The sequence below is a fragment of the Phoxinus phoxinus genome, assembly GCF_949152265.1.
Source record: "Phoxinus phoxinus genome assembly, chromosome: 13".
NCBI lineage: Eukaryota > Metazoa > Chordata > Actinopteri > Cypriniformes > Leuciscidae > Phoxinus > Phoxinus phoxinus.
The window spans coordinates 5087674-5115099 of record NC_136888.1 but is presented as its reverse complement, the minus strand read 5'-3'; the positions used below and the strand labels follow the sequence as shown (position 1 = coordinate 5115099).

The window sequence follows — 27426 nt, the reverse complement described above, 5'->3', positions numbered from 1 at the left end:
TTAACTCACTTGAAGCAATTCGTTGACTTTCTCCTTATCTTCTGTTGTTTTCTCAGACGAGAGAAGTACTGAATTCTGGGTAAGACTCACTATCCCCTCAGGTCCCCCTACCAGATCTCTTTGTGTCACTGACTCACCATTCCCTATTGGTGCGGTGGTCATGTTAGGAAGGAGCATATTAGCATTATTAATCAATCTGATCTGGTTTCTGACAGTGTTTTGAACAACAGCATCATGCTGCCCCTGCACTTGAGGTGCATAGGTCCCTGCTAGCTGTGTTGGCATCTGGAAGACAGTAGGAGGTGTTGGCCGAATCGGTAAAGACCCTGATAGAAGTGCCCCATGTTTGAGGGTGAGTTGTCCAGTTGGAGAGGTGAAAATAGGGCTGAAGTTAATTTGCCTTGGCTGTATAGTCACAATTTGAGAACTGTCAACGTTGGGTTTGTTAGACATCTGATTGCTTGGTGTACTAAGAAGACACCTTGAAATGCTTGTAGACTGGGTCATAGTTACAGGTGTATGGCTGGGCAGAAAGAATTGTCTCTGACCCTGAAAAGGATCTTGGGGCTGAATGACAATTGGGCCTCCCTGACCAACCAAATTAAAGCTAACAGGTTTGCTAACACTTGGTGCGGAGTGTGCTTGCAAGGACTGCTTTGAGCCAACAGAAGGGGATAGCAAGACACTCTGTGTTGTATTTGCTGCTGAGATAAAGGCAAATCCTGACAATGGTTTCTGTCCTGATGGCCTGGGACTGATTTGTACAAGCCTGGGCTGGATGTTGACGGGTAACTTGGGCTGAATGGGTAGAGGAGTTTTTTGTAACATGACCACTGATGGAGTAATTGTTTTAACAGTAGAGGCCAACATCTGGCAGCTTGTGAGGCTTGGCAGGGTCTTTTGGGTAATCATGCTGGTCCTTTGTGCTGAATTAATAGAAAAGGATGCCTCGAGTGGAGGTGTGGGGAAGACATTCCCAGGAAGTAGACTCATTAACTGGGTTCCTGGAGGCTTGAGTGAGGGGCAGCCTGGACCAACAGCTAACAACGATGGCTGAGGAGGCTCTACTGCTGTTTGTGTGTCCTTTGGTAAAGAGATCAATCCAGGCATGGTCAATGGTTTGGAGAAATATGGTGTTGCAGGCAAAGAAAGGGATACATCAGACAAACCAAGTTGCAGAGTCTCTGCTGTCTGGGCAAGTCCTGCCTCTAATGCAAGAGTGTCCTCAGTGATGTCTGCCTCTTGGAGACTCTGCTGGAGAATGTCACAGATCTCTTCTGACTCTTTCCGCTGTTCCACTATGTGGACATTGGGATCTTCTTGTGCCTCTTCTGGACCTCCACTTCCTAGGGATGATACCGGTGATGCAAGCAGCGCCTCCTCCAGAAAGGACAGATCTACACAGCCAGAGACAGGAGTGTCCTGAGAACTTGCATCATCTGCTAACAGAGATGCAGGACTCTGCAGAACAAAAGTTCACAACAATTATGTAATACGTTCGCTAGGAACACAAACACTACTTTAGAGCTTAAATTCAAATATCAATTATTTTGATGATAAAAAGTTGGTTTTGTTAGACAGAAATACAATACTGAGTTCTGGGAGATCCCAGCTAAAACAAATCTATATGTGAACCATGCTGGCAAAACGAGCATGGGCTGATTTCGAGCTACGGGCAAAACAAGTGAAAAGTTACAATTTTGGTTGCTTTTGAGGTCTTCACAAAAATGTGTTCATTAAGCCCTCGTTTAGCTATCCCAGTGCTCCAAATATAGAGATTAAACATCTAAAAGTATCTTTATTTGTGCGTTTTCTGAGAGGAGTACCTTTCCTTTCCCTCTGTTTGCTTCTCACGCTTCCCCTCAGCATAAGTTTGGTAATCATTGTAAAGCAGTATTCCAACTTTGTGAATATTCATAGCAAATTCTCGATAGCATAAGTCTGAACCATGGAAATTAGATTTTCGAACTTATGCTGATATAAACAAAATGTTCTTACTTGCGCTGACTGACAGACAGCGCCCCGTTATGCACATACTGTATTTCAAAATATCTGTCTAGGCAAGTATTCACGCAAACATTATCTCTTATGTCTTATGTTTGGTTAACTGTTGGGGAAAATCATGTGTAACATTACATCTGTGCGATACAGTAGGTCTGAATATATAGACTGTCTGTTAATGGTACAATATGTAAGAATTTTGTAATAAAATATCCAAAAATCACTTGCACAGTGTGATATATTTCCTGCAGTTGTGTACTTACAATATCCCAAAAGTCTCCAAAGATTTTTTTTTTCAGAGAAATTCCCATTTAAAATAATGGCCCGTCCCGGGTAAAAATGATGTCTGTCAATGACGCAATATCCGCGTTATCCTCGGTTTCCGCTTGTACTGCCATAGTCATGATGTAACCATTGCGACAGACGTGGACAACTGTGTAGTGCATAACGTTTAGCGGCACGCTGTTCTTATTTCATTCAAACATTATGGACCATGGCAAGCAGACTTTGGGACAAAAAAGAAATAAAATGAGGCTCAATATCAGTGTGGCGTTTTCGAGATGCCGAGAGCTCCACGCCCGTGACAAACTTGGACTTAACAGAGCTTCACGAGTCACGACTTGACAGCAATACCGCTCTTGCACATTCTTTATTAGACAGGTGAGCAAATGTACATAAAACCAATCAATGTTATATAGCTCAACATTATGAAATGTTAGAATATGATCTGTTTGTTATTATAATGTTGATCTAGCTTACTAGTAAGTTGCTAGTTTCATATAGCAAACGAACTAACACATAGAATAACATTATAACTTTCAACACATGCTGTTTAGTATGATAGTGTAACGTTAGACCAAGTGAAACAGTGCTGCGTTACCTCACAGGTTTAATTCGTCAAATAAACTGACCTGTGCGAGTAGTAATTCAGTAGTTGCGGGTAGTTCGGTAGAATTAATCATTTTTCCTTTATATCCGCTAGACTCGCGTGTGATATCTGTCTATTACTAGCAATCACGACCTGCTTCATACCAATGTAATGTTAAAAAACATGAATGTTTTCACTCATCCATTAACATTATTAGATCCATCAGCTTGACAGCAAGTCCCAGCATTCAGCTCGTCACTGCGTCATCTACCTATGCCTTTGTTATTTTAAGAGGTTAGCGACCCCTAGCGGCGAAAAAAAAATCACATATTGTACCTTTAAATAAAATATTAAAATAAATAAATAAATGTTAATCAAAAATTTTTGGTATCCTGGGAAAAAAAGTTGAATATAATTTTTTCCTATTTAGTTTTGACTTAGTGTGTGCCAAATTGGGTGGTATTCCCAGGGATTTTAAGGTATGGTTACTAGGTGCTTTTGTTTTGGAGCCTTCAGGAAACTTTAAATCGATTTTTCACAAAATTGAATTTGCTGACTCCATCGACTTCAAACAGGTGTGGCTCAGGAATTTTTTTGTCTGATTTCAACAAATCATACATCATTTTGAATGTTTTTAAAAGGATGGGGAATGTAGAGAATAGAGAAAATAACACATTTTAGAAAATTTGCTCATTGTGACTCATTTTGCCAGCACAAGTAACAGAATATATTGCTTCTTCCATAGGGAGAAAGGTCTAGACTCACTGGAGTGTCTGGGAAGAGTGATGGCTCTCCAGAGGATGAATTAAGGAGTAAGTCTCCACTTGGCAGCTGTTTGAACAGAAGGGAGGAGTGACAGTTAATTGCCTGGAGTATTTTTTAGACCTTGTATTTGCACACAAAATGTATATACAAACACATAAGTTTCTCTTGTTAAGGTCCTTCTCAGTTCCTCACGTGAGATCTCCCTACATATGACCTTATAAGTGTGGAAAGGTTTCCAAATTACCACAACTGAAAAATTTTGGAGAAAGTTCTGTAACAGGTAGTCACTTATGTTCCTAACTTTAAAGATTACAGCCACACAGTAATATTACAATCCCGTCATACCTCGTTTGTCCCATGAAGAAAATCATTCAGGGCTTGAGGGTCACTGTTTCAAAGCAAAAAAAATTAGTAGTTTACATGAGACAAAATATCTTGGAACTCTTCCGTTGTAAATGTTTTTTTTGTTTTTTTTTTGCTGTAAATAAAATACATACAAACTGAGAAAATTCAATTTACTAGATGTAACACTTACCACAAAACATCAAATAAACAAGTACCATCTTCATCCTCCATTTCAACTAATTAAGAAGAAAGGTAGAATGGAATTACAAAACTATAAAAAAAATCAAACATATAACAATTTGTATGGATAAAATATGCATGCATCCCTTCATATTCAATCTAATATGCAGTATTGTGTTCATATAAAACTTAATGAACTATATAAATGAACTCATATGACAAATTCACTTTAAAAATGTATTACGCTATTTTAGATTTTCTTAGCTTGGTGCCAAATCTCTTTCACAATGTATTAAATGTGATAAAACCATGCAATTATGTAATAATCTAGGTTTGTGAAGCAACCTAACCTCTTATTAGAGTGGCTCCATTCAGAGCTGGGAGAGAGAGTGTGTGGGGACTTCATTGACTGGATTTCAGGGACTGGCTGTGAGAAAACCAGACATTTGGACATATGCTTCTCAGCTGGGACATCGAGTCATCAGGATCTGAGAAGGTAAACATGAGGTGTACAGAATCCTATTAAATAATCTATTGTACAATTTGGTGCTTTTTAAGTAACTAATAATGTAAAAAGAATAAAGCCTATTTATAATAACGCAAATACCAATCAAGAAAAAACCGGCTTGGATGCTAGGCTTCATTTTACTTGGTTCACTTTCCTAAAATATCTTAAAGTCCACGATTTAGTGTTTAAGTTATTCAGTGTTATTTTATTAACGATAAATGCACATTTCACTGTTAATTTAAAATATTAGGCCTATATTAAAATGCTGAATATGACTTATCTATCAATTTTAAATATCTCTTGATTGATAAAATAAAAAGATAAATAATAATTAATTGTGTGTTTCAAAGGAATTAGGCTTTGTAGAAATGACAGATTAGAAGTATGGACTGTAGGAATGACCAAATATACGCTGTTTACAATTTCTTTAAAACCATTCAGTGATATAAGACATACAGGCGGAAGCAATCCCATAACTTCACATTAAAAGAAAAATGCTATTATGCATAATGTAGCCTACTGTATAATATTAGTTATGTAATGTCTAAAATAAAATGTCAGAATATTTAATATAGGCTACATGTCGCGTGGACATCATGAAATGCAAGCCTTATATGTTCATTATCCTTCATTTGCTTTGGCCAAAACCCATCTCCACTAGTGAAAATTTCTCTATTTCTCTCTCTCTCTCTCTTGACTTTCAGCGGAGGTCCAAGCACCAGATCTCCTGCAAAGACACTTTCTTATTTTTCTTTACCTGTCCTGCACCCGCATTTCATTACCGCAGCACACACAGGCTATAATGCTGTAATTAACATCACAGTCAGTTTTAGCAATCCCAACATTATCCGTTTATCATGCCCCAAAACCAGAGCAATCATTAGCGTTTGCGTCTCAGACGCTTGAGGTTTAAAGGGATGCTGTTCAATACGGTGATGAGGACACAAAAGCTCTTCGTGTGAACACGCAGCTGCACGTGTATCCCATCATCACATCTCGTGCCGCGCTATAACGCGCGCATCCTAATGCGGCATTTCGCAGAGGAAGAAGGAGACGAACTCACCAGCGTCTTTGTGCTTTATTATTGTCCTTTCAGAGGGGCCTGTGCGCCATCCATCCATACTCACATGCTCAAGGAGGAGGGGGAGACGGGCTCGTGCGGGTGGGTGACAAACACAGAGGTGGAAGACACAGAAAGCGCGTGTGCATGTGTTGCTCTTCAGTCTGAAACACACTGGAGGCGAAAGAATGGATTTCACTGAAGCGCGCATCTCTTTACACACACACGAGGCACTTTCACGCATTGCACATAATCTTGATTTTGCCACATCTTGTTCAGAGATTTGCTTCAGAGACTAATGCATGTTCCCTTGCTGTAGTTTTGTATGTTTAGTGTCAAAGATTGTCTTAAATAATAATATTTTAATTAATTCTGTCCTTCAAACTAAAATCCTAATATTATCATATTTTGTAAAATAATAATAATAATAATAATAAATAAATAAATAAATAATAATATATATAATATAATAATAAGATATATCCAGCAGGCTGTTACGTTTTGTAATTTTACAGAAACAGGAATGTTGTTAAATATATTGTTTACTTTAGATATTTCAGTGTTGAGCAGTTCATTTCGTTGATGAATAATTTTTTTACACAATTATAGTGTTTTTGCTTTTTCACAGAACAAACAGAACAAGCCAACAGAAAAAAAAGACGAGACAAATTATACGAAGACAAATGATCTTTTGACTGGACTGTTAATGCTTTAATACAAATTAATAAATGTTGTGAGTCCTTAATTCACTTATTTTATTTTAATATTCATTATCTACTACCCTTATGACTCATAAAAATGACAATGGTAACAATGATTGTGTACAATACAAAAAGAGTTTACTATTGTCAGCTGTCTAATAAAACTTTAGGCACAGCATTAAATACATAATCAATGAATACAGATTACACTCCATGTATGACGAAAAATTTGTGTCAAAGTTTTTGCATTGTGTTTCAACTGTTTATTAAAAAAAATGGCGCCTCTGGTGTTGTCATTCTCGAGTTACGTCGAATGACGACGAAATGGGGTTAGCTTAGAAACCTATCCTCTCCGAACAGTAATAAAACGTGCCAATGGCAAGCAAATGCCATGGGTCTGCTGAATTTGCATAGCATAACTCCGCCCCACTTCGTGGGTATAAAGGAAGTGAGCCGGCAACATGCAGATATGTTTTCGCTTTCGGAGCCAAGTTTATTCTTCACTCCTCAAGCCATTCTGAGTTAAATCTCTACTTCCTCTTCGAGACGAGCTTCCCTCCAAGTGTTGGTGTGACAGCGAGTTCCAGCGAGTGCACATTCCCTGCGATCTAAGCAGTGATCTGTCAGTGTGTGTGTGTTCTCTCCCTGGTCGCTTCAGCATCTGCGGGGATTTCCTTCTCTCTAAAAGAGCAGCGCGTGGCATGTCTTTTTAAAGATGCATCGCCCGTGCACTTCTAGTTGCGGTAGACTTTTGTCTGACTTGGATGGGCACATTCGCTGCTTTGCGTGTTTGGGCTTAGAGCACGCCAAAGCAGCGCTTGTGGATGACTTATGTTTTCATTGCGGAAACATGGCCATCGTAACACTACGGTCGAGACTCAGTGATCTCGAAAGAGTGAGAGTCCCCTCATCCACACCCCGATCTACCCCCTCTAGTGAGAATAGAGCTGGTACGGCTGGTGGCCAGGGTGACCTGAGGGTGACAGTGTGGCAACAACAACTGTCGATTCGTCCTCGGGCCACACCCCCCTCTCAAGTGTTACAACCCGAGAGCCAGATGATGCACTCTACCAGTCCCGGCCGCCGGTCGCGGGTGGGCCGTGAGCGTCATTTGGCGCTCCTGAGGGTGGCTCAATGTCCATCGCAGCATCACAAGGTGGGCAGGTGTCCTCGGGAGATGAAGGTTCGGCTGTGCTGCCGCCTCCGGGCGCGCCAGCATTGCCCGATCCAGATCCCGAGCTGACAGCCATGCTTGGCCGCGAGCATCGGGTTAGAGTGCAATCCGCCACCCTGCCCCGAGCGCTCGCAACTAGATGATTGGTTTTTGGGTGCGGCCACCGATTCACGTCGGCGTCCAACCCCAATGCCTTTCTTCCTGGATGTGCATGAGGAGGTCTCGAGGTCCTGGAAGACACCCTTGTCTTCCTGTGATCGCTCGACGACCTCCTCCGCCTTTCCTCCCCTCGATCAGGCGGCTGTTTAGGGGTACACTGGGGTGCCTATGGTGGAACGCTTTGTTGCGATGCAACTGTGTCTGCAGAGTGCTTCCTCCCGTGGTTACCCTAAGCACCCCTCCAAGGCCTGTAGGTTTTCGTCTACTCTGGTGGCGAAGACCTATAGAGCTGCAGGGCAGGCAGCCGCCTCTTTGCATGCCATGGCCACTCTGAAGCTCTACCAGGCCCAGATGCTCAGGGACATGCACGAGGGGAGCCACTGACCTCGCTCTCCAGGCGACGAAAGTGACTGCACACTCCCTGGGCCAGGTGATGTCCACTAATGTGGTCCAGGAGAGACATCTATGGCTCAACCTGGCCGATATGAGAGACGCCGAGCGAACTGAAGCCGTGAAGTTCTCAACCGCCCAGAAGCAGACTGAGGCCATCAAACACAATCTGCCCCGCCGGCCCGCTGCTGCATCCACCCAGCCGTCGGCACAGACGCCTCAGCCTGCTCGCCGCCGAGGGCGCCCTCCCACGACTCCCGCCCCTCCCGCACGGCCCCAGCAGCAGCCTTCACCCGGGCCGCGTCGTGGAGGAAGTCGTAGCCCCGTGCCCCGCTAAACGCCAGGGCCAAGCGACGCTCCTGAGATGGGCTGCTCAGAGATGGCAACCAGTTCTTGTCAGGAGATGGTAGCAGGACCACTCCTTCCCCCGGTGGAGGGCCGGGGGAGAATCTTTTGTTCCCCACTCCCCGCTGCTCACCCACAGGTGGGCAGCACCCTAATGTGGTTAAAGAAAGAACTGACATCCCCATCTCTGAGCCCCCAGAAGGGGATGACAGCGCGCGCCGCCCACGGGCCTCACCGCTCTCATCCCCCTCTGTCGCCAGACCCCTGCCAGAGCACGCCCCGTGGAACGCTGGTCCTTCCCTGGCCTCCTCTAGCAGGACGCGGCTAATGACCGTGCCCCCACACCGGGCCGCTATGCCACCCACGTCATTTCGCTTCGCTGCACCCCCGGGGGGACGTCTGTTGTTCGCATGACCCCGCTGGCACAGTCCTTGGGAGCCTGGTTAGAGCTCCCCAACCTGTCCCACTGGCTCGCGTGAACCATCAGGCTCGGCTATGCAATTCAGTTTGCACGGTCTCCTCCCCGCTTCAGGGGAGTCCGCTTCACTATGGTCGGTGGCAATGCCCCTGTCATGAGAGCGTAGGTCGCCACCCTGCTGGCGAAGGGTGCGATCGAGACTTGTCCCTCCAGCCGCAATGAGGCCTGGCTTCTACAGCCCCTACTTCATTGTCCCCAAGAAAACCGGTGGGTTACGACCAATCCTGGACCTGTGCGTCTTGAACCGTTCCCTTTACAGGCTTCCGTTCAAGATGCTCACGGCCAAATGCATTTTCGAATGTGTGCAGCCACAGGATTGGTTTGCAGCGATCGACCTGAAGGACGCCTACTTTCATGTCTCCCTTCCTCGACACAGACCGTTCTTGCGGTCTGGTTTCGAGGGGCAGGCATACCAGTAAGCGGTTCTCCCATTCGGGCTGGAACTGTCTCCTCGCGTCTTCACGAAGGTCGTCGAGGCAGCCCTTGTGCCGCTACGGCAACACGGGGTTCGCATCCTAAATTATCTAATCCTAGCTCACTCTCGGGACCAGGTTTGCGAACACAGGGACCTAGTGCTCCGGCACCTAGCCCGTCTGGGCTTTCGGGTCAACTGGGAGGAGAGCCAACTTTGCCCCGTGCAGAGGATCTCTTTTCTCGGTATGGAAATCAACTCGATCGCCATGTGCGTGCAGCTTACGAGCGAGCGCACGCATTCACTGCTGACTTGCCTGAGACAATTCGACAACCAGGAACCATTCGCTCCTGGTTGCTTTGGCCTCCATCAAGAGGGTAGGGTACCTGCACGCATTTTCTGTGGACGAAGCGTTCCTGGAACTCGGGCCGGCCTATTCTCACGTGATCCTGAAACCCCGGCCTGGATATGTGCCCAAGGTTCCCACCACTCCCTTCTGGGACCAGGTGGTGAGCCTGCAAGCGCTGCCCCTGGAGGAGGCAGACCCAGCCTTGGCATTGCTCTGTCCAGTACGCGCCCTCCGTGCTTACGTAGACAGAACGCAGTGTTTCAGGACCTCAGACCAGCTCTTTGTCTGTTATGGTGGGAAGCTGAAGGGAAAGGCTCTCTCCAAGCAAAGGTTGTCTCACTGGGTAGTGGAAGCCATTGCTTTGGCTTACCAGCAGCAAGGTCGTCCGTGCCCCCTTGGTGTGACGGCCCACTCCACCCGGAGTGTGGCCTCCTCTTGGGCTCTAGCGCATGGCGCCTCGCTAACAGACATCTGCAGAGCTGCAGGCTGGGCGACACCCAACACATTCGCCAGATTCTAAAATCTCCGAGTGGAGCCAGTGTCCCCCCGTGTACTCGCTTCAACCAGCCGGTACTAGGACCCGTTCAGGTGTCTTCGCTTGCTCGCCATTCCACACCACGGACTGGATACGTGCGATATTCTCCTCAGGTGAGCCTGATAAGCCCTGAGTTCCTCCAGCGCTGTTGACGTCAACGCCAGAGTTATGCCTCTGGCAGCTTTCGCGTTGGCTAGGTACCGCCATGTGCATGGTTCCCCCTCTGGGCAACCCCCACGTGTGTATTTCCACTGTAAGCCTCTCTCGAGCATGTGTCTTTCCCTTGGCAAGCCAGTCTGCCACCCCTGGGGTTGAAATATTCCACCTTGCGGGCTGGACACCCCAGTGTTCTCCGTATGCACCCCTCTCCGGGTCATATGTGTATTCTTAAGCCCCCCCCCCCCCCCTCCCCCCTTTGGGCAGGCACTGATTGCATATTTCCACTGAGATATGCTTCCCAGTGTACCTTGGTATTCCTGTGTTAAGTAGGAGTCCTTCGTCCGTGCTAGTCTCACGACAGGGAGCTCAGACTTAAGCAGGGCACTGGAAGACAGCCGAGGTGGCGTGATTGGACTGGGACAACGAAAGGGAAAGTCTCGGTTACGGATGTAACCCTCGTTCTCTGAGTAGGGAACGGAGACGTTACGTCTTCCTGCCACTTCCGCTGTACCGCTGGAACAGCCGAGTTCAGCCTTGGCTCTTTCAGCGAAGAAACATATCTGCATGTTGCCGGCTCACTTCCTTTATACCCACGAAGTGGGGCGAAGTTATGCTATGCAAATTCAGCAGACCCATGGCATTTGCTTGCCATTGGCTCGTTTTATTCCTGTTCGGAGAGGATAGGCTTCTAAGCTAACCCCATTTCGTCGTCATTCGACGTAACGTCTCCGTTCCCGACTCAGGGAACGAGGGTTACATCCGTAACAGAGACGTTCCCCTTGTAGTGCAAGTGACGATTCTCTGTCAACCAACCAATCAAAGTTCTGCATTGAGTCTAGCTCCACCCTTTAGGTACCAGACTACTGTACTAGGTACCCAAATGGAAGGGTCCCAAAAAAGGGGTACGGTTCGGTACTTTGGTACCATTCACAACTTCTGAAAATCGAAACAGAAATAATTGCGTACTGTACCGCTCGGTAAACACAAGCTATTAGATGACAATCTATGCGTTTGTCATGTTTATAAAGTCTGTCAATCATCATTAAAGCGCCACACCTAAGGCTGAATATCAAAAGGACATTAGAATTCTACCAAAAGTGTGTCTGATGTATTCAGTGATTAAAATATAAAGCTTACAAAATGTTTATCATGCTAAGTCCCAGACCTGCCCTACCTAAATGTATGGCCAGGAGCCACTACTGCTTTACATTTGCCAAAAATAGAACTTCTTTTTGTTATTAAAAACAAAGCAAGCCCAGCCCAGATGAGAAAAAGTCACGCAAAGCTAACGCATTACTTTCCATAAAAAGTGATTAAGTAACGCAATTAGTTACTTTTTAGGGAGTATTTTACTTTTACGCATTACTTTTAAAACTCATTCAGTCATCGGTCTCTTTTTCTCTGTTTATTCAACATGTAGGAGTAGACATTTCCCATTGATGACAGTGCTGGTAATTGTTAGTTTCTAATAAAACCATAAACAAAATAGAAACAATTAATGTAATACAAACACATTAGCATGTTTTAAAACATACATCTGAAATCAGCAATAATTATGTAGGATCAAAGAAATGAAACAAACTTAATTTAAATGTATGCAAAATATCAAACATATCAAACAAACAAGCAAAAGGAACTTACATGGTCTACTATGGTAGAAGGAGCAATAGGATTACCATCAAGCTTCCACATTTGATGAGTCGGAAGACTTGGAAGATAATCTTTAATAAAAACTGGCCCAGAATCGATCCACAAGAACTTGACTGTGTCTCCACTTTCTACGGGTAAGTAGTACTGAATCTGCATACATCACTTGTGGGAGAGATGTATCTCGCTGCTCCATCATTAGGATATTTGGGGTGATGGGATCAGGGTCTGAAATATTTGAGTTTAGCAACTAGACAATTTCAACAAGCACTGTATACAGAACTTCCTCTGAGACTACTTGTGTTCCCAAAGTTACTCGTAATGCAGTATTAACAGACCGTACCTCTCTCTCCCAAGTACCTCCAAATGGGGAGAATGAGAATTTAATTTTCTGTTGGGCAAGCATCTCCTGAAGAGAGAGACTAAGCTGAGAAAATGCTTCCCGGAGTTGCCTTTCTCCTCCCTTGAAATTAGTCCCTTGATCAGACAATATTTCATAGGGTCGACCTGTACGAGCTACACATCTTCGAAGGGCCAGACGGAAACTGTCAGTATCCATACAAGAAAGTTGTTCCAAATGGAGACAGTATGTTTATTTACAGCATTTAAAGATAATGCCCCACCTCTTCATGTCAACGACCTACTTTGATGTTTAAAGGTCCAAAACAATCCACACCCGTCGACCAAGAGGGAGGCTTATACCGACGAAGTCTGGAAACTGGTAGATCAGCCATTCTGGGAATGGAAGGCCCACTTTTCCACTTTCTACACCCATGACCCATGACATGACCTCTGAATTTTCTTTATTAACGGTCACCCTCTCAGAACCCAGACAACGCTGAGCTAACATTCTTTGTGGTCAATCAAAGTTGAATCAAAGTCAGCAACCAAAAGTTTGGTTACGTTATTCTTGGGGTCTACGACAATCAGATAAATAGCTTCTGGATCCAAATCCTCACTTTGACGTAGTCGTCCACCCACTCTTATCAGCTCTGTAATGGGATCCTATTCTGGCGCCAAGTCAACTAAACGGCCATGTGAGGAAACTTCATGACCATCTTTAAGCAGTTTATATTCCTCAAGAAAATCTTCCTTCTGGCCTTGATGCAGAATATATAATTCTGCTTGTGTTTGAGAAGGTTTGGTCTCATCTCTTAAGTCCAAAGAGAGGTTTTCAACAGTTGCTGTAATCAACTCTGACTAGGTATCTAATTTAGACAAATCAGACTTTGGAGAGATTGCTGGGGCTTGATTAAGTCCACAAAACAAAGGTTTTCTCAGCTCTGTCCCAACCTCCCAAGCTGGAGATTTTGTCCATTGCTGATGGGGCAAGTATAGAAAGGTAGGTCCTTGAAACCAAGAACTAATACCAGGCAATTCAGCAAGTCTCTTGTCTCGAGTGATGTCAGCTGCTGGATTACTTACAGTGTCAACATATCTCCACTGATCCAGACAGTCTAGAATACTCAAGAATCTCTGTGATTTGGTTTGCCACAAAGATCTTGTACCGGCAGGATTCGGACTGGATCCAGATCAACACAGTTGTAGAGTCAGACCAATGTGTCACTTTTTCAATTGCCAAGGTGCAACAGGTTCGCTAGCCAAGCCCCAGTCAGAGCAGCACGCAGTTCTAAACGAGGAATAGAAATGGTCTTCTTCTGTGCTACCCTTGAACGAACCATGACAAGAGATAAAGAAATCTTGCCATTTACATTAATTAGACGCAAGTAGACAACTGAGTCACAGAATATGTGAAGCTCTCTGATGACTGGATCTTTCCAGTTCTTTCTTGGACCATACCAACGAGGTACTTGGACATCTGGTAACTCTCCTTCCCATGTTATCATGACTGCCTTGATTCCTTCTGGAATATCTAAATCATCCCATCCTCTAGTAGGCTTCATCCATAACTGTTGCAGAAGAACTTTAGCACGTGTCGTGAATGGAATGATAAAACCCAGTGGGTCATACTGACGAGCAAGTATCCGATATTCAACCCGCAATGTTAGGACAGTATACTCCACTAGACGATGCTTGTAGCTCAAGTTATCCTGCAAACAATGGCAACTGAGTCCAAGGGTTTCCTTGCATGGATCTATGCAGTGCAGTCATGTCTTAACCACAGGTCAGTGTCTACTGAACGAGCTTCTGCTGGTAAGTGGTCAATCACAGAGACATGGTTACCCGCCCATTGCCGAATCTCGAAACCTCCTTTTTTCAAGGAAAAACGCAACTTCATAAGCATCTCATTGACCTCTTCTGTAGTTGGAAAACTACAAACCTAACCCACATAAAAGTAAAATGCAAGACAGAAGATTGAACATCTTGAAATTCAACAGAAAGGATCTGAACACATTTCTGGAGAGCATATGTGGCACAACAAGGGCTACATTTAGCACCAAAAGGCAAAACTTGCCATTCATAGACATCAGCTGCATAATTTCTTCTCATGTTTCACTACAAGAATAACTTGCAAAAATGCGTGGCGCATCGCAGTGCTAGAGCAAGACGAGCATTTGTGGTTAAAAAGTATATGGCTCAGTGGTTCATGTAGGTTGTCTACAAACCGGAAGGTTGGTGGTTCTATCCCCGGTTCCACCTGACCAAGTGTCAAGGTGTCCATGAGCAAGACACCTAACCCCAGCTGCTCCTGACGAGCTGGATGGTGCCTTGCATGGCTGACACCGCCGTCGGTGTATGAATGAGTGAATGAATGGGTGAATGTGAAGCAATATGTAAAGCGCTTTGGTGGCCATGGGTCTGTTAAAGCGCTATATAAATGCAGTCCATTTACTCTCTCTCTCTATATATGTATATTCTCGAGACACCAGAGGTGCTGTAAAACCAAAACAATCGCTGTTACTGTAATTTCCTATTATCACTGTAAAGCTGCTTTGAAACAATCTATATTGTTATATAAAATATATAGCGATATATATGTGAAGGTGACTTGACTTGACTTGATGTCCACTATATGGAGAAAAATCCTGGAATGTCTTCATCAAAAACCTTAATTTCTTTTCGACTGATGAAAGAAAGGTTGAGTAAATTATCAGGACATTTTAATTCTGAAGTGAACTAATCCTTTAAATGTGCATTCATTTAAAACATTTACACCATTAAATTACTATATGATAATGTTAGTAAGTAATATTTTTCTCCTTGCGCCTGCTTTTCATGCATTTGTCATCAGTTTATTAAATACATTTGAGTAAATTTTGGCTATGTTCAGCAGATTTTATGACAAATACTGTAGATACAAAACTTGATGATGCTATTTAGTCATGATTTTGTTTGCTTCCAAAATCAACTGGCATCCTCACAGAAAAAAGAGTGTCCATATCTGAGGAGTGGCTTTACTTTAAGATCCAGTCCTCAAACGCAAACAGATCAACTTGGCCTCTTTGAGGAACAAGATACGACGCCATGAGACAATCAGGGCACACTAAATAGCCCAGGAGCTCACTGAAAAGGGTGGACAGAATTTACTTGGAAATTTGGTGAGATCTGTGTCAGAGACTGTGTTGGCTGAGAGAGATGCTGTATTCAGAACAGCATACTATCTTGCGAACCCACCTATCACTGACCATGACAATCTCATTGAGCTTCAGGAAACAAATGGTGTCAACATGGGCATTAGTCTACACTCAAGGTTCAGTTATACAAAAATTTTGGAGCACATAGCAAAAGAGATGAAGAAAAAAATAGTACATTGTATTGTGTCATCTTCAAGCAAGTTGTCTGTTCTCATTGACGAAGCTACATCTCTCAGCCACAAATCTGCCATGATTGTCAACTTGAAAGCCTCAGTAGATGGAGCCAATCCTGAATTTGTGTTTTTATAGCTGGTTGAGCTGGAGAGCCAAAGGGAAGTGGATATAGAAGAAGCTCTACTTTGGACACTGCAGGCTTCAGTGAGGAGTGGCTTCAAACGAACTGGGTCTCATTTGTTTCAGGCAAGAACTCTGGTGTGGGAACCAGGCTGACTGCAAGGTACCTTAACCTCTTCTCATGGCACTGCATGGACCACCGTTTGGAACTGGCTGTATCTGATGCTGTGGATTAGTTTCAGGCAGTCAACCACTTCAAAGCGTTGATGGAGAAGATCCATAATCTCTACAGTCAGTCCAAATAAAAATTCACGGGAGCTTCTGGAAGCAGTGCCAGAAGTGTGTTCACAAGCCCTGAAAATTGGCAGAGGTTTAAGTACGCGATGGGAGGCCAGCAGCTTCCGTTCTGTAAAGGCTGTGTGGAAGTCGTTTGAAGAAGACACTTTGAAAATGCTGTGGGAAGACCAAACAAGAAACGGCAAAGAGAGACAAACTTACAGAGGCCTGACACATGCAAAGCATCGAATCCCTGTGTGACCTTGGACTCATGTAAGATGCACTGTCTGAACTTGCAAACAACATGGACAACAGCCTCTCATTTGAAGGTAGAATGATCTCAGCGTTCTGGATACAGGTAACTGGCTGTCAACACCTGGCACAAGTGAAACGACAGTGAGTCTGAAAGCCTAAAAGCACTCATATGATGCATGCAGACCATCTCTTGCAGCACTGCTGTGTGTGAAATGGGCTTCAGTTTCATGAACAATGTATGCATGGAAAGAAGATCTACACTGTTGTCCAATGTTACTAATATGATAATGATCATTATCAATGGGCCTGAAAAGACCCAGAAAGGACCCAGGCCATCTAAGACTTTTTGAGCCAAGGAAGTATGTTACAACATGACTGAAAAGCCCTCACTCTGCCATGCAAGCAAGGAGGCAATGCACACCTCAGATGCCGGAGTATAAACATTTTTGGAAAGTTTTGTAGACTACCAGGCTTTTAACTGGTTAATTTATGCAAACAGTAAGGTAGGAAATCAGTCCAGTCTCCCCAGCTGTAAATGTCATTGGCTGACATGTTGATAACACATAAGTAGTCTTTCAGAATGCTCTCAATTACATGTAGATGCATACGGTATGCATTGGTGAGTGCGGTGGTGCTTATGGGGTGTCGCTCTGGGACGGGTGAGTAAGAGGCTGGGAGGGAAAAATCACAGTATACTCACTACAAAAAAATTGACTACACCACTGTTTTTCCCCAACACTGGAGGTCTCATTTATAAAACGTGAATATGCACAAATTTGATCTTAGACTGATCTTAGAGAAAATCTGGACGTTCAAATGTGTAAAACCGGTCTTTGACGTGGAAAAGTGCTTAGCTCCACGTCAGGTTCTAAGCAGACGTACGCACTTTTCCTTTTGGCAGAGAGTCGGGGCCTCATTTAAAAAGTGTTTTTACAATAAAATCCATACCAAAGTTTGTATTTATAAAAATGGTCTTTGACGTGGAAAAGTTCTCATCGCCACAATGTAGGTGGTTTCTACGCAAGATTTTAGAAATATACCCCCTGTATATGGCCTGAGGAAAGCATTTATAATTGGTTAAAGACCTGTGCATTAAAGGGTTAAACATGAGGTCTGCTACAATGCAGCAAATCAAATAGTTATTTTTGTTATTATGAAAATAGAGGTAATTAATAGTAATTACCTTTCTTAAACCCTTAGTTGGAACCTATAAGTTAGCCAGAATGTTTAACACTCTGTAAGAAACTCAGAAGCGAAGACCAGGAGACTCGGTTGTATCTTCAACGGGATTCTTTATTGCGAACACGAGCTGTCGGTAGCTGCAGTCATCAAGTCTGACTAAGGGAACTTTACATGGTATCTTATAGGCATTCAGTGGGCAGTTCTTAAAGGGATAGTTCCAAACAGTAGACTGTACCCATTGACTTCCATAGTATTTTTTTTTCCTACTATGGAAGTCAATGGTACCAGTTAACTGTTTGGTTACCGACGTTCTTCAAAATATCTTCCTTTGTGTTCTCCAGAAGAAATAAATTAATACAGGTTTGAAACAACTTGAGGGTGAGTAAATGATGACAGAATTTTAATTTTAAAGTGAACTATCCCTTTAAAGGTGCTGACAGTCCTTAAAAGTGTTGACCTTACACTCAGCCTTAGAGGTGACCACTTAATCAAATCATCTAAAGACAATACAGGCTATTACCCCCGACTGTGAATAATGGTACTCCCCAAAGGGAGGAAGTAGTAGGAAGATTCAAAGGAAGATCAAAAGACTGACAAACCCCCCTCACTGGAAACTATATTGAATCTAGTCAGTAAATTGCTGCCATCATGTTCACCTTGAATGCCCAATACAGTGTAGTTCTAGGGGTTGAACCGACTAGTCGATTAGTCAACTAGTCGACCTTAATGCAATGCCGTGACGCTTAAAGCTTGACGTTGACTAGTCGCGTTGATCATGTGACACTATGATTGTCTTGAATACTATGAATACTTCACTAAAGATGAAGCTTGTTAAAATGTCACTTGCAAAGTAAGTCTGTCCTGTAGTACAACAAAAGTACAAGTGTAATGCACACTCATCTGAAAAGGCATCCGCTAACGTTAGGTGAGGAATGCAATTATGCAAATAATCTCGACAGCAGTCAATTGACCCTTCGCAGGGAGTTTGGAACCCTAATCGAACGTTCAATTAGAAACTTCACTAACCATGCAAACCATGATAGAAAAGTAAAAACTGTGAATGAGCAGGGCTGTGACAGTAAGTAGGCTTACAGCCTATCTTGCGTAAATGGCATTGTTATGCCAACAAATGCATCAACAATATATATTTTTTTTGCACTAAAACGGGAGTTATTGTTGCATTGTTACCGTTAAGTTGCAACATATTATGAGCAACTGTATCATTTTCTGCTAATAAATTGCAAATTGTGGCATGTGTTTTTATGAATGACGTCAGTGACTAGTCGATGTCCACTCGACTTTGATGTAACAGTCGACTTAAAAAAATCTGAAGTCGTTCAACCCCTATGTAGTTCACCTTAGTTTTTCACGTGATGTTATGTAAGGGTGTAAGATCAGCAGATCTTAAACAGATTCTTAAATTTGAAATCCCACAACTCCAAGCATTTTCGGTGCTTCAACCCCAAATACTATTTTTTAAAGAACCACTTAGCAATCACCATCGCACACCTGCAGGTGATAGGTGGAAAAAAGACCAAATGAGTCAGGTCAAAAATAATTAAATAAATAAATAAAAAGAAACCCCCGCACACTATCAATACTTGCAAATGAGTTTCAAAATTTAATTAGCAACGTTTTGGTCCTAGGACCGAACGTTCCCCACCCCTGACCTAGGGGTATGAATGATGAAGCATTATTTAAAGTGATATTATAAAGTTCATTTATTTATTTGTTTTTTCTCTATCTTTGATATTATGAACAATTATGTTTGTAACTGTTTATGATGATGTGGTGTTAATTATGTATTCAGTCATTGAGCTTAACTGGTTAGAAATGGATCTTTACGATGATTGGTCATGTGATCATTTTAAATGGGATTGAGTTTGAATAGTTGTGCATGCCTGATGAAGGTCGTGAGACCTAAACGTTGAAAGTAAAAGTTTCTTCTTCTTTTTTTTTTAAGAACCACTTAAAATCTCCTTTTTTATTAGGTACTGATACTGAAGATTAAACTACCATTTACCAATGATGTCTGATGTGTGCCTGTGTTCATCATAAACTCCTACTTCATCAACACACTCTTAAAAATACAGTTGTGGAGGCGCTATGGAGCAGCGTAGGAGGTAGACGTGTTTGCCAACTCCTCCACATCCAAGTTGATAAAAATTTTATCTTGTCGTCTCTAAACTACTTTTAAATGGACTAAACGTTTAGCTAGACAACCATAGCACTACACTTGAACTTTATGCTTTGTGCAAAAAACAGCCCCAGGTCACTAAACCCTCTCAGCCACAGCCTGATGCTACTGACAAAATGGCGATGGGTGACTAAACAGCAGGCCTCGGGCTTGAAGAAAAATATATGTCGCTGATGATGGAGAAGATTCTGGATAAGATTATCAGTGCCTTTGACTTTGATAAACTAGGAGCGACTCTTTGAGCCATACAGACAACGCAACGAGAGTTAAATGAGAGGTAGAGGGGCAGGCCAGTGATCATGAAACTCATATCCTTTCTCTGGAAACTTCCCCGGACACTTTAAATAAAGAGAACAAGATGCTGAAGTCCAAGTTAAAGGATCTCGAAGGCCAATCGCACTGTAATAACAGAATTGTCGCTATCCCAGAAGTAGCTGAAAAAGTTAATCATTAAGAGAGCTTACACTCTTAGAAGAAAAGGTTCTAAATAGAACCTTAAAAGGTTCTATAGGCGCTTCATATTTGGAACCCCTAAAAGGTTCTACACTCTTAGAAAACCTTTTATGCTAAAAAGGTTCTACAATGACAAGAAAGAACCCTTTTGCCACAAAGGTTCTTTAGGCTATTATTTGACAAAACAAAATTAATGAATGAACCCCTAAATGAACCCCTTTTGATTGAACCCTTAAAAAGGGTTCTGTATAGGACCTTTTAGGGGTTCCAAATACGAAGCGCCTATAGAACCTTTTAAGGTTCTATATAGAACCTTTTCTTCTAAGTGTGTAAGGTGCGTCATGCTCTGCACTTCCCTGCTAAGCTTATAATCACTTATAATAATAATAATTCGTTACATTTATATAGCGTTTTTCTCGGCACTCAACGTGCTTTACAAGGAAGGGGCGGATCTCCCCAATCACCACCAGTGTGTAGCATCACCTGGATGATGCGACGGCAGCCATATTGCGCCAGAATGCCCACCACACACCAGCTTACTGGTGGAGAGGAGACAGAGTGATGAAGCCAATCAGTGTATGGGGATGGGGAGGCCATGATGGACAGAGGCCACTGGGCAAATTTGGCCAGGATGCCGGGATTACACCCCAACTCTTTTTCGAAAGACATCCTGAGATTTTTAATGACCACAGAGAGTCACGACCTTGGTTTAACGTCTCATCCGAAGGACGGGATTCTATAGTGTCACTACAGTGGGGCGTTAGGACCCACACAGACAACAGGGTGAGCGCCCCCTGCTGGCCTCACTAACACCTCTTCCAGCAGCAACCTAGCTTTCCCAGGAGTCTCCCATCCAGGTACTGACCAGGCTCAGCCCTGCTTAGCTTCAGTGGGCAACCAGTCTTGGGCTACAGGGTGAAATGGCTGCTGGCCATATTATGGTTATAATGGAAGTACTGGAATGTTTACATCTCCCACGGACGCAAAGGTATATATAAACCAAAAACTGAGGCAAGTCGCTGTGACAGATCAAGAATAAATTCTGTTGTGTAGGACTATAGAGTCTATATAGAGACTGTAAGTGCATATTTTCTTTTTTCTTTTTTTGGAGAAGACTTGGTTGTGGTGTTGTTTCTTTTGTTTTTCCTATCTTGTTTTACTTAGTTTAATTGGGAGTGTTAGTGTGATTTGATACTCTGCTTCAAGTATCCAGTGCTCTAGTCACTAGGGGGAGCCATAATGCTTCGTTTGGGGAAGACATTCTGGGACGGGGGGCTAAAAGTTTGAGGTTTGGTTTGTTTGTTGTTGTTTTTTGTGGAGGCCGGCATGTTATGGTGGTTTTACCTTGTGGTATAAGAGTGAAATGAAAGGGAATGATCAAACAAATCTAAACTTTGGCATCTTTTATTGTTAAAGGGCTTGGCCAGCCCATTAAAAGAGGCAAAGTGAAAGCAGACATTTTATTTCTTCAGGAAACACATATAGCTGTGGGACAGGAAAACAAACTTAAGACGAATCGGATATCCCATGTATATCAGGATCTTTTCAGGGGGTATACATTTTATTTCTGAAGGGTATTTCATTTCAGCTTGATTCAATGACTACTGATTCTCATGGCAGATATGTCATGATTTCAGAAAGACTTTGTTCTTAGCATAATACGATGTTAAATATATATGGTCCAAATACTGATGAACCTCAAGTGTTTTTTTTCTCTCGATTTAATACCATCTGGGTGTGTAAATGTCATTATCAAAAAAACAACAACAAAACTTAACCTTTAAATCAGTGTGATATGAAAATGACAGAAAACATATTTGAAAAAAAAAATTTGAAGTGTAATTTGATTGTTTATTTTCCATTGTGTTCAATTAGACTTCATGGGGAGGCGGGGTTTATGACCTATACTGGGACCAGCCACCGGGGGGCGATCGAGACGCTTTGGCTTCACTTTTCAGCATTTGTGCGGCACGCTTGGTTTATACCTGGCCGTTTTTCCTTTTTCAATGTCTTCTGCTTAATAATCTTATCTAAAGGTAAGGAAGCCTCAGGAGTAATCATTTCACTAGATGCCCAAAAGGCATTTGATCAAATTGAGTGGCCATTCATGCTAGAAGCGCTAGAGCACTTTGGGTTTGGGAGTCGTTTTATCAAGTAAAAATTCAATTTTTATGTTCTCGTTCATCCATTCTGACAAATTCGAACAAATTGAACCTCTTTGAGTTGTGTCAAGGAGTTAGGCAAAGGAGATCCTCTTTCTCCTCTTCTTTTTGATATTGAGTTTGATATTCCCTAGCAGCAGGGATCAGAAGTCACCCACATATAGGCCTACATAAAGATGTGAAATTAGGAAGCTTTGGTTAGTCTATTATGCTGATGACATCTTTCTGATCCTGCCAAATCAGTTCCCCATTTACTTGATTATATTAATGCCTTTGGTAAAATCTCCGGGTATACTAGTAATTGGTCCAAAAGCGAGTTTATGTCACTTGCTAGTCACACAAATCCCAGCCAGGTTGGTCCCTTGGCTTTCAAAACAGTCGAAGACCTCTTTACATACCTTGGCATTGTGGTTCCCAAGATCCCTAAGCAAATATTTAAATAACATTTTAAAAATAGAACTGACAAATGAAAAGATAACTTGCGGTGGAGGCTCCTTCCGCTATCTATGATTGTCAAAATTAATGCAATTAAAATGTTCACTTTACCACAACTCCTCTGCCTTTTTCAAAATGTAACTATTTGTATGCCTGTATCTTTTTTCAAGCTTGTTGATTGAATTATCATACTGTTTATTTGGGCTTACAAGACCCCCCCCCCCCCCCCCCCCCCGAATAGCAAAACCGTACAGAAACACACTCAGATGGGAGGCCTAGAGCTCCCAGTGTTCAAATTTGACTATTGGGCAGCAAACGCAATATTTATCTTATTGGCAGAAGGGTATTCCTGGTGAAACTTTCTCAGTGGCTGATCCTCTATGGCTTAGGATAGAGAAATTGTCTCTATAACAACATCTTGTCTCCCAGTTGTACTATTTTTCCAAAGTGTCTCCCTCATCAAAACTAATTGGGACCAATTTAATAATTAAAAATTCAATACAAATATTAACTCAAATAAGGAAACATCTTAAGCCGCCTGACGTCTCTGTCCTTACACACACAACAATCCCGTATTACCCTCTCAGCTGGACCGGGGGTTTAATTGAATGGAAAAACAAAGGCCTGATGTCTATTGGGTATCTTTATATGATAAATTTGCATCTTTTAATTAATTGCAATCTGCATTTAATCTCCCAGGTTACGACTTTTTTCGGTTTCTACAAGTGAGACATGTTCAAACGGTTATTCCACAATTTATTGACAAACCAAAGTCTAATAAATTTGAGCAATGTTTTTTTTTTTGGTAAATCCAAGCTCTAGACATTTGGTTTCACGCTGTGTTAATGCTTTCCAACTGCCTGTGAACACAAATGATATAAAAGAAGCCTGGGCTAAGGACTCTCATGAAGAAGTGTCCAATGAAATCTGTAATGAAAACCTCAAGAAGATTCAAGACTGCTCAATAAATGTGAGGCACATGTTGATTCAGTTTAAAGTGGTACATTTACTATTTACATGGTACACACTGCATTATTCCTAAACTAAATTGAGTAAAATATACAATTATATTTATCCAGTCTGCGGAAACAGAGGAGGGGTCTTTGTCACATATTTGGTATTGTCCCAAACAAAACTGCCATATTTTATTAATTTTTTTCAAAAGTAGGTTAAGTCAGACCATGGCCTCGCAATTCTCTGATCTTCTGAGACATTAAACACTCTTCAACTCTCAGCAACGACCTGATGGTTATGACCATAGATATAGTCTACATAATAAAGGCTAGATGTCTTACGGCGGAGTCTCGAACGGCATCACCCGGCGGCCATCTTGTCACAGGGAAGCTTTCTGTAAGGCAAGTGATCTGCACGAACACAAATACTCTTAACTCGCTGAAATCTTGACGGATTTACAAACGGTTTGGTTTCTTACAAACGTTATTAACGTGGCTATAATTCTGGATGCTTGAACATGTTTAAATATATAATATTATAATTATTCATAAGTACGCAGTGTAATACCCAGATAGCAAACTGACATCGAATCAATGTGGAAACGACGTTTCTCGTGACATTGAAACAACATCGTTTTGATCATCGAATTAACGTTGAATCAACGTCAGACACGCCATTCAACCGCATTTCAATGTTGAATCGATGTTTTATTTTCGGTGTAATAACGTTCTGATATACCGACCAAATATTGAACGTTGATTCAACGTTGAAATTTGATTGATGATTGATACTAACCTTTACAACTAAAAATCAACGTTGAATCGACATCGGTCTGCTATCTGGGTAACTACATCTCTGACGTTTATAAGAAACCCGTTTGAAAATCGGTAGAAAATTGAGCAAGTTATGGTTATTTAAAAAGTACCATTAAAACAATATTACGAGTGAGCGAGCCCCCTGTGGCAAGATGGCCGCCGTGTGCGGACGTTGGCCTCCATTGGCCAGTAGCGCGGACGAGACATCTAGCCTTTATTATATGATATCTACTTATGACTCTTGCGGAAAAACAAACAAAAAACTTTTAAACTGGAAATCTTCAGACTCTCCATGTTTCAAAGCTTGGTTGTGTGAATTGTTTCATGTCAAACAACTGGAGAGGATACGTGTCCAAATCTCATCGCCAATTCGAAACTGTATGGCAGCCCTTGGTGGATTTCCTGTCTGAATAGTGTATTATTATTGATCTCACTGTAATAATCCTTTGAATCTGTGATTATGCTTTGTTTTGTTTATGTTAATAGAAATTATTAATTATTATGTTTTGAACTATGCTGTATAGCTGTGTTTTGTGGAGTGTTTGTTGTCAAACTAAAAACAAACTTATATTTTATTTTAAAACTTATATATTATATTTTATTTTTGTATTGTATTTTATTAACAACAACATATTTTAGTTTGTCTTGTATATTCTTTTAACACTTCCATTCTTTCAGGCAGGGTATATCAAGAAAAAATGAATATGTTGTATTAATGAAACAAAACGTCATAATTGTACTAGACGTGTGGAAAATAAATGTGGGAAAAATTCACTGAACCCCAAGTGGATTTACACAAACTGAGAAAGTCAAAAAGTGTTAGGTTGTGCCCTGCTCTCCCCTACACCTTTTCTTTCTTAACCAAAACTCATTGTAAAAATACTATAAGACGGATGAATGGACGTCAATAATCAATATACAAACCATGTCTTGTTTTGAACTATTGTTTAATCAAATAATCCGAGCATATAAACCTTCATATGGAGGATTAAATAAGAAATGTATTTAAATTAAATAAGAAATGTATTATGTAAGATTTCGTAACTTGCTTGAGTCACAGACCCGTGATGGGATGTTTCCCCGCATTACCTCACGTTCTCGCACTCGCTGTGCTGTGCCGTCGTCAGTGAGGAGGAGGAGGAGGAGGAGGAGGAGGATCCCGGACCCGGAAGCGGGCTTCACAACTTGTGCAAATAATTTAAAGAACGCGTGAATTTTTTTAGTTTATTATTATTTTTCTCTCTTTTTTTTCACCGAGATCAGTTGCCACTCTAAATCGCTAAAATTATCACAATTGATGTCGATGTGTTTCCAAAAAAAAAGTATACATTTTAAAAACATTTATAATGTTAACATGATTAGATAACTGTGTGTATGTGTGTTGTTTTCCACGTCTTATCTAGTCAGTTAAATGATTAAACTGGTTAAATGTCAAATCAGTCAAATTCCTGAAAATTTCCATTACCTAAATGTGGACTATAATGCATTAAGGTAGGCCTATTATAGGCTAAACATACCATTAGCTGCTTTGAAAATATGTGTTTTGCAGAGTGAAGGAAAATACACAACGGATCAAAGCCAAAATATTAAATGTTATGGATCAATATTTATAATCCATTATTTATTTTGTAGAGGGTAATAAGTTTAATAAAATATTAGGTAACACTTTTTTACTTTTTTTTTTTTGACGTGGTTACAACATGCAGTATAGCCTACTTACTATAACAGTAAATTATGCATAATTACAAGTAACTAAACCTAAACCAAACCCTAACCGTAACTCTATAGTAAGTATGTAGTTAATTAATATTACCCAGTAGGCTACAGTAGGCTATACAAGTAGCCTACTAACCACGAGACCTTAAAATAAAGTGTAACTAAATATTACGCAGTGTAGGGCTTCAGGCAAACTATAGGCCTACAATGAATCCAAACCTTATGTGCGTCGCTTTGTATTCAAAGAATACTGTATGAAGAACAAATAACGGTGAACGTGTGCATGCCTAAAACAAATGCATATACTTTTCCCCCAAATGTCCACTGATATGGTCATTTTGAGGCACATTATAAGGCTGGTAAATGAATAATCATTTATATTTCAGAGATAACTGAGTAACGGTCTGTTTAATTGCAATTATCCGTTCAAAAGAATGTAGTAAAATAAAGCAAATCTAAACCTGTTGCCTTTAACTGTAAGAAATACTCAAACATCACCGCTAGGCGGCGCTACAGTCCTGCTTTACCGTTGCTTATAAAACAAAAAGTGGAACTTAAGGGCCCACTCGAAACCATTCACTCATTTATCTTCTCTTCAGACCAAGTCTGAAAAACTGCAAGCACATAATCTGTTGTACAGCACATTACAGTTTGCAATTGTGGGAACCCCCCCCCCCTCCCCTCCCCTCCCCTCCCTTCCCTTCCCTTCATTTGAAAACACGCATTTAAATGACACACATGTAGCCTACTGATGACCTACATACAGCCAATGATCATGTGTGAAAACTCATTTTCAGAAAGAAATAAAAAAAAATGTACCCCCTTTTTTCTATTTATAGTGTAAATATACCTAATTTGTTCACTTTGAAGCCAAAACTCGATGTTCTGAGAAACTTTTTCACCCTTGCATTTCTGGCTTATTTTAATATATAGCCATACTGAATATGCATCCAAGTCAAGTCACCTTTATTTCTACAGTGCTTTATACTATACCGTTTCAAAGCAGCTTCACAATTAATAACATTCAAATTCTGCTGCAAACCAAGTGTCATTATTCAGTGTTGATTCGGTTCAG

The 27426-nt window shown here is 41.7% G+C and overlaps 1 protein-coding gene across 1 annotated transcript; it reads right to left on the bottom strand.

Annotated features, from left to right (window-relative positions):
- LOC307009499 (BRD4-interacting chromatin-remodeling complex-associated protein-like) lies at window positions 1-25775 on the bottom strand (the record flags this gene model as incomplete). The annotated part of the gene is made up of 7 exons (XM_079633292.1): window positions 25725-25775; window positions 5731-5901; window positions 4510-4647; window positions 4170-4215; window positions 3980-4022; window positions 3635-3700; window positions 1-1461 (listed from the first exon to the last, which is right to left on the bottom strand). The coding sequence occupies exons 4-7, from the start codon at window positions 4208-4210 to the stop codon at window positions 1-3; spliced, it is 1611 nt and encodes a 536-aa protein (XP_079489418.1). The 5' UTR covers window positions 4211-4215; window positions 4510-4647; window positions 5731-5901; window positions 25725-25775.
- Between the last annotated feature and the right edge of the window lie 1651 nt (window positions 25776-27426).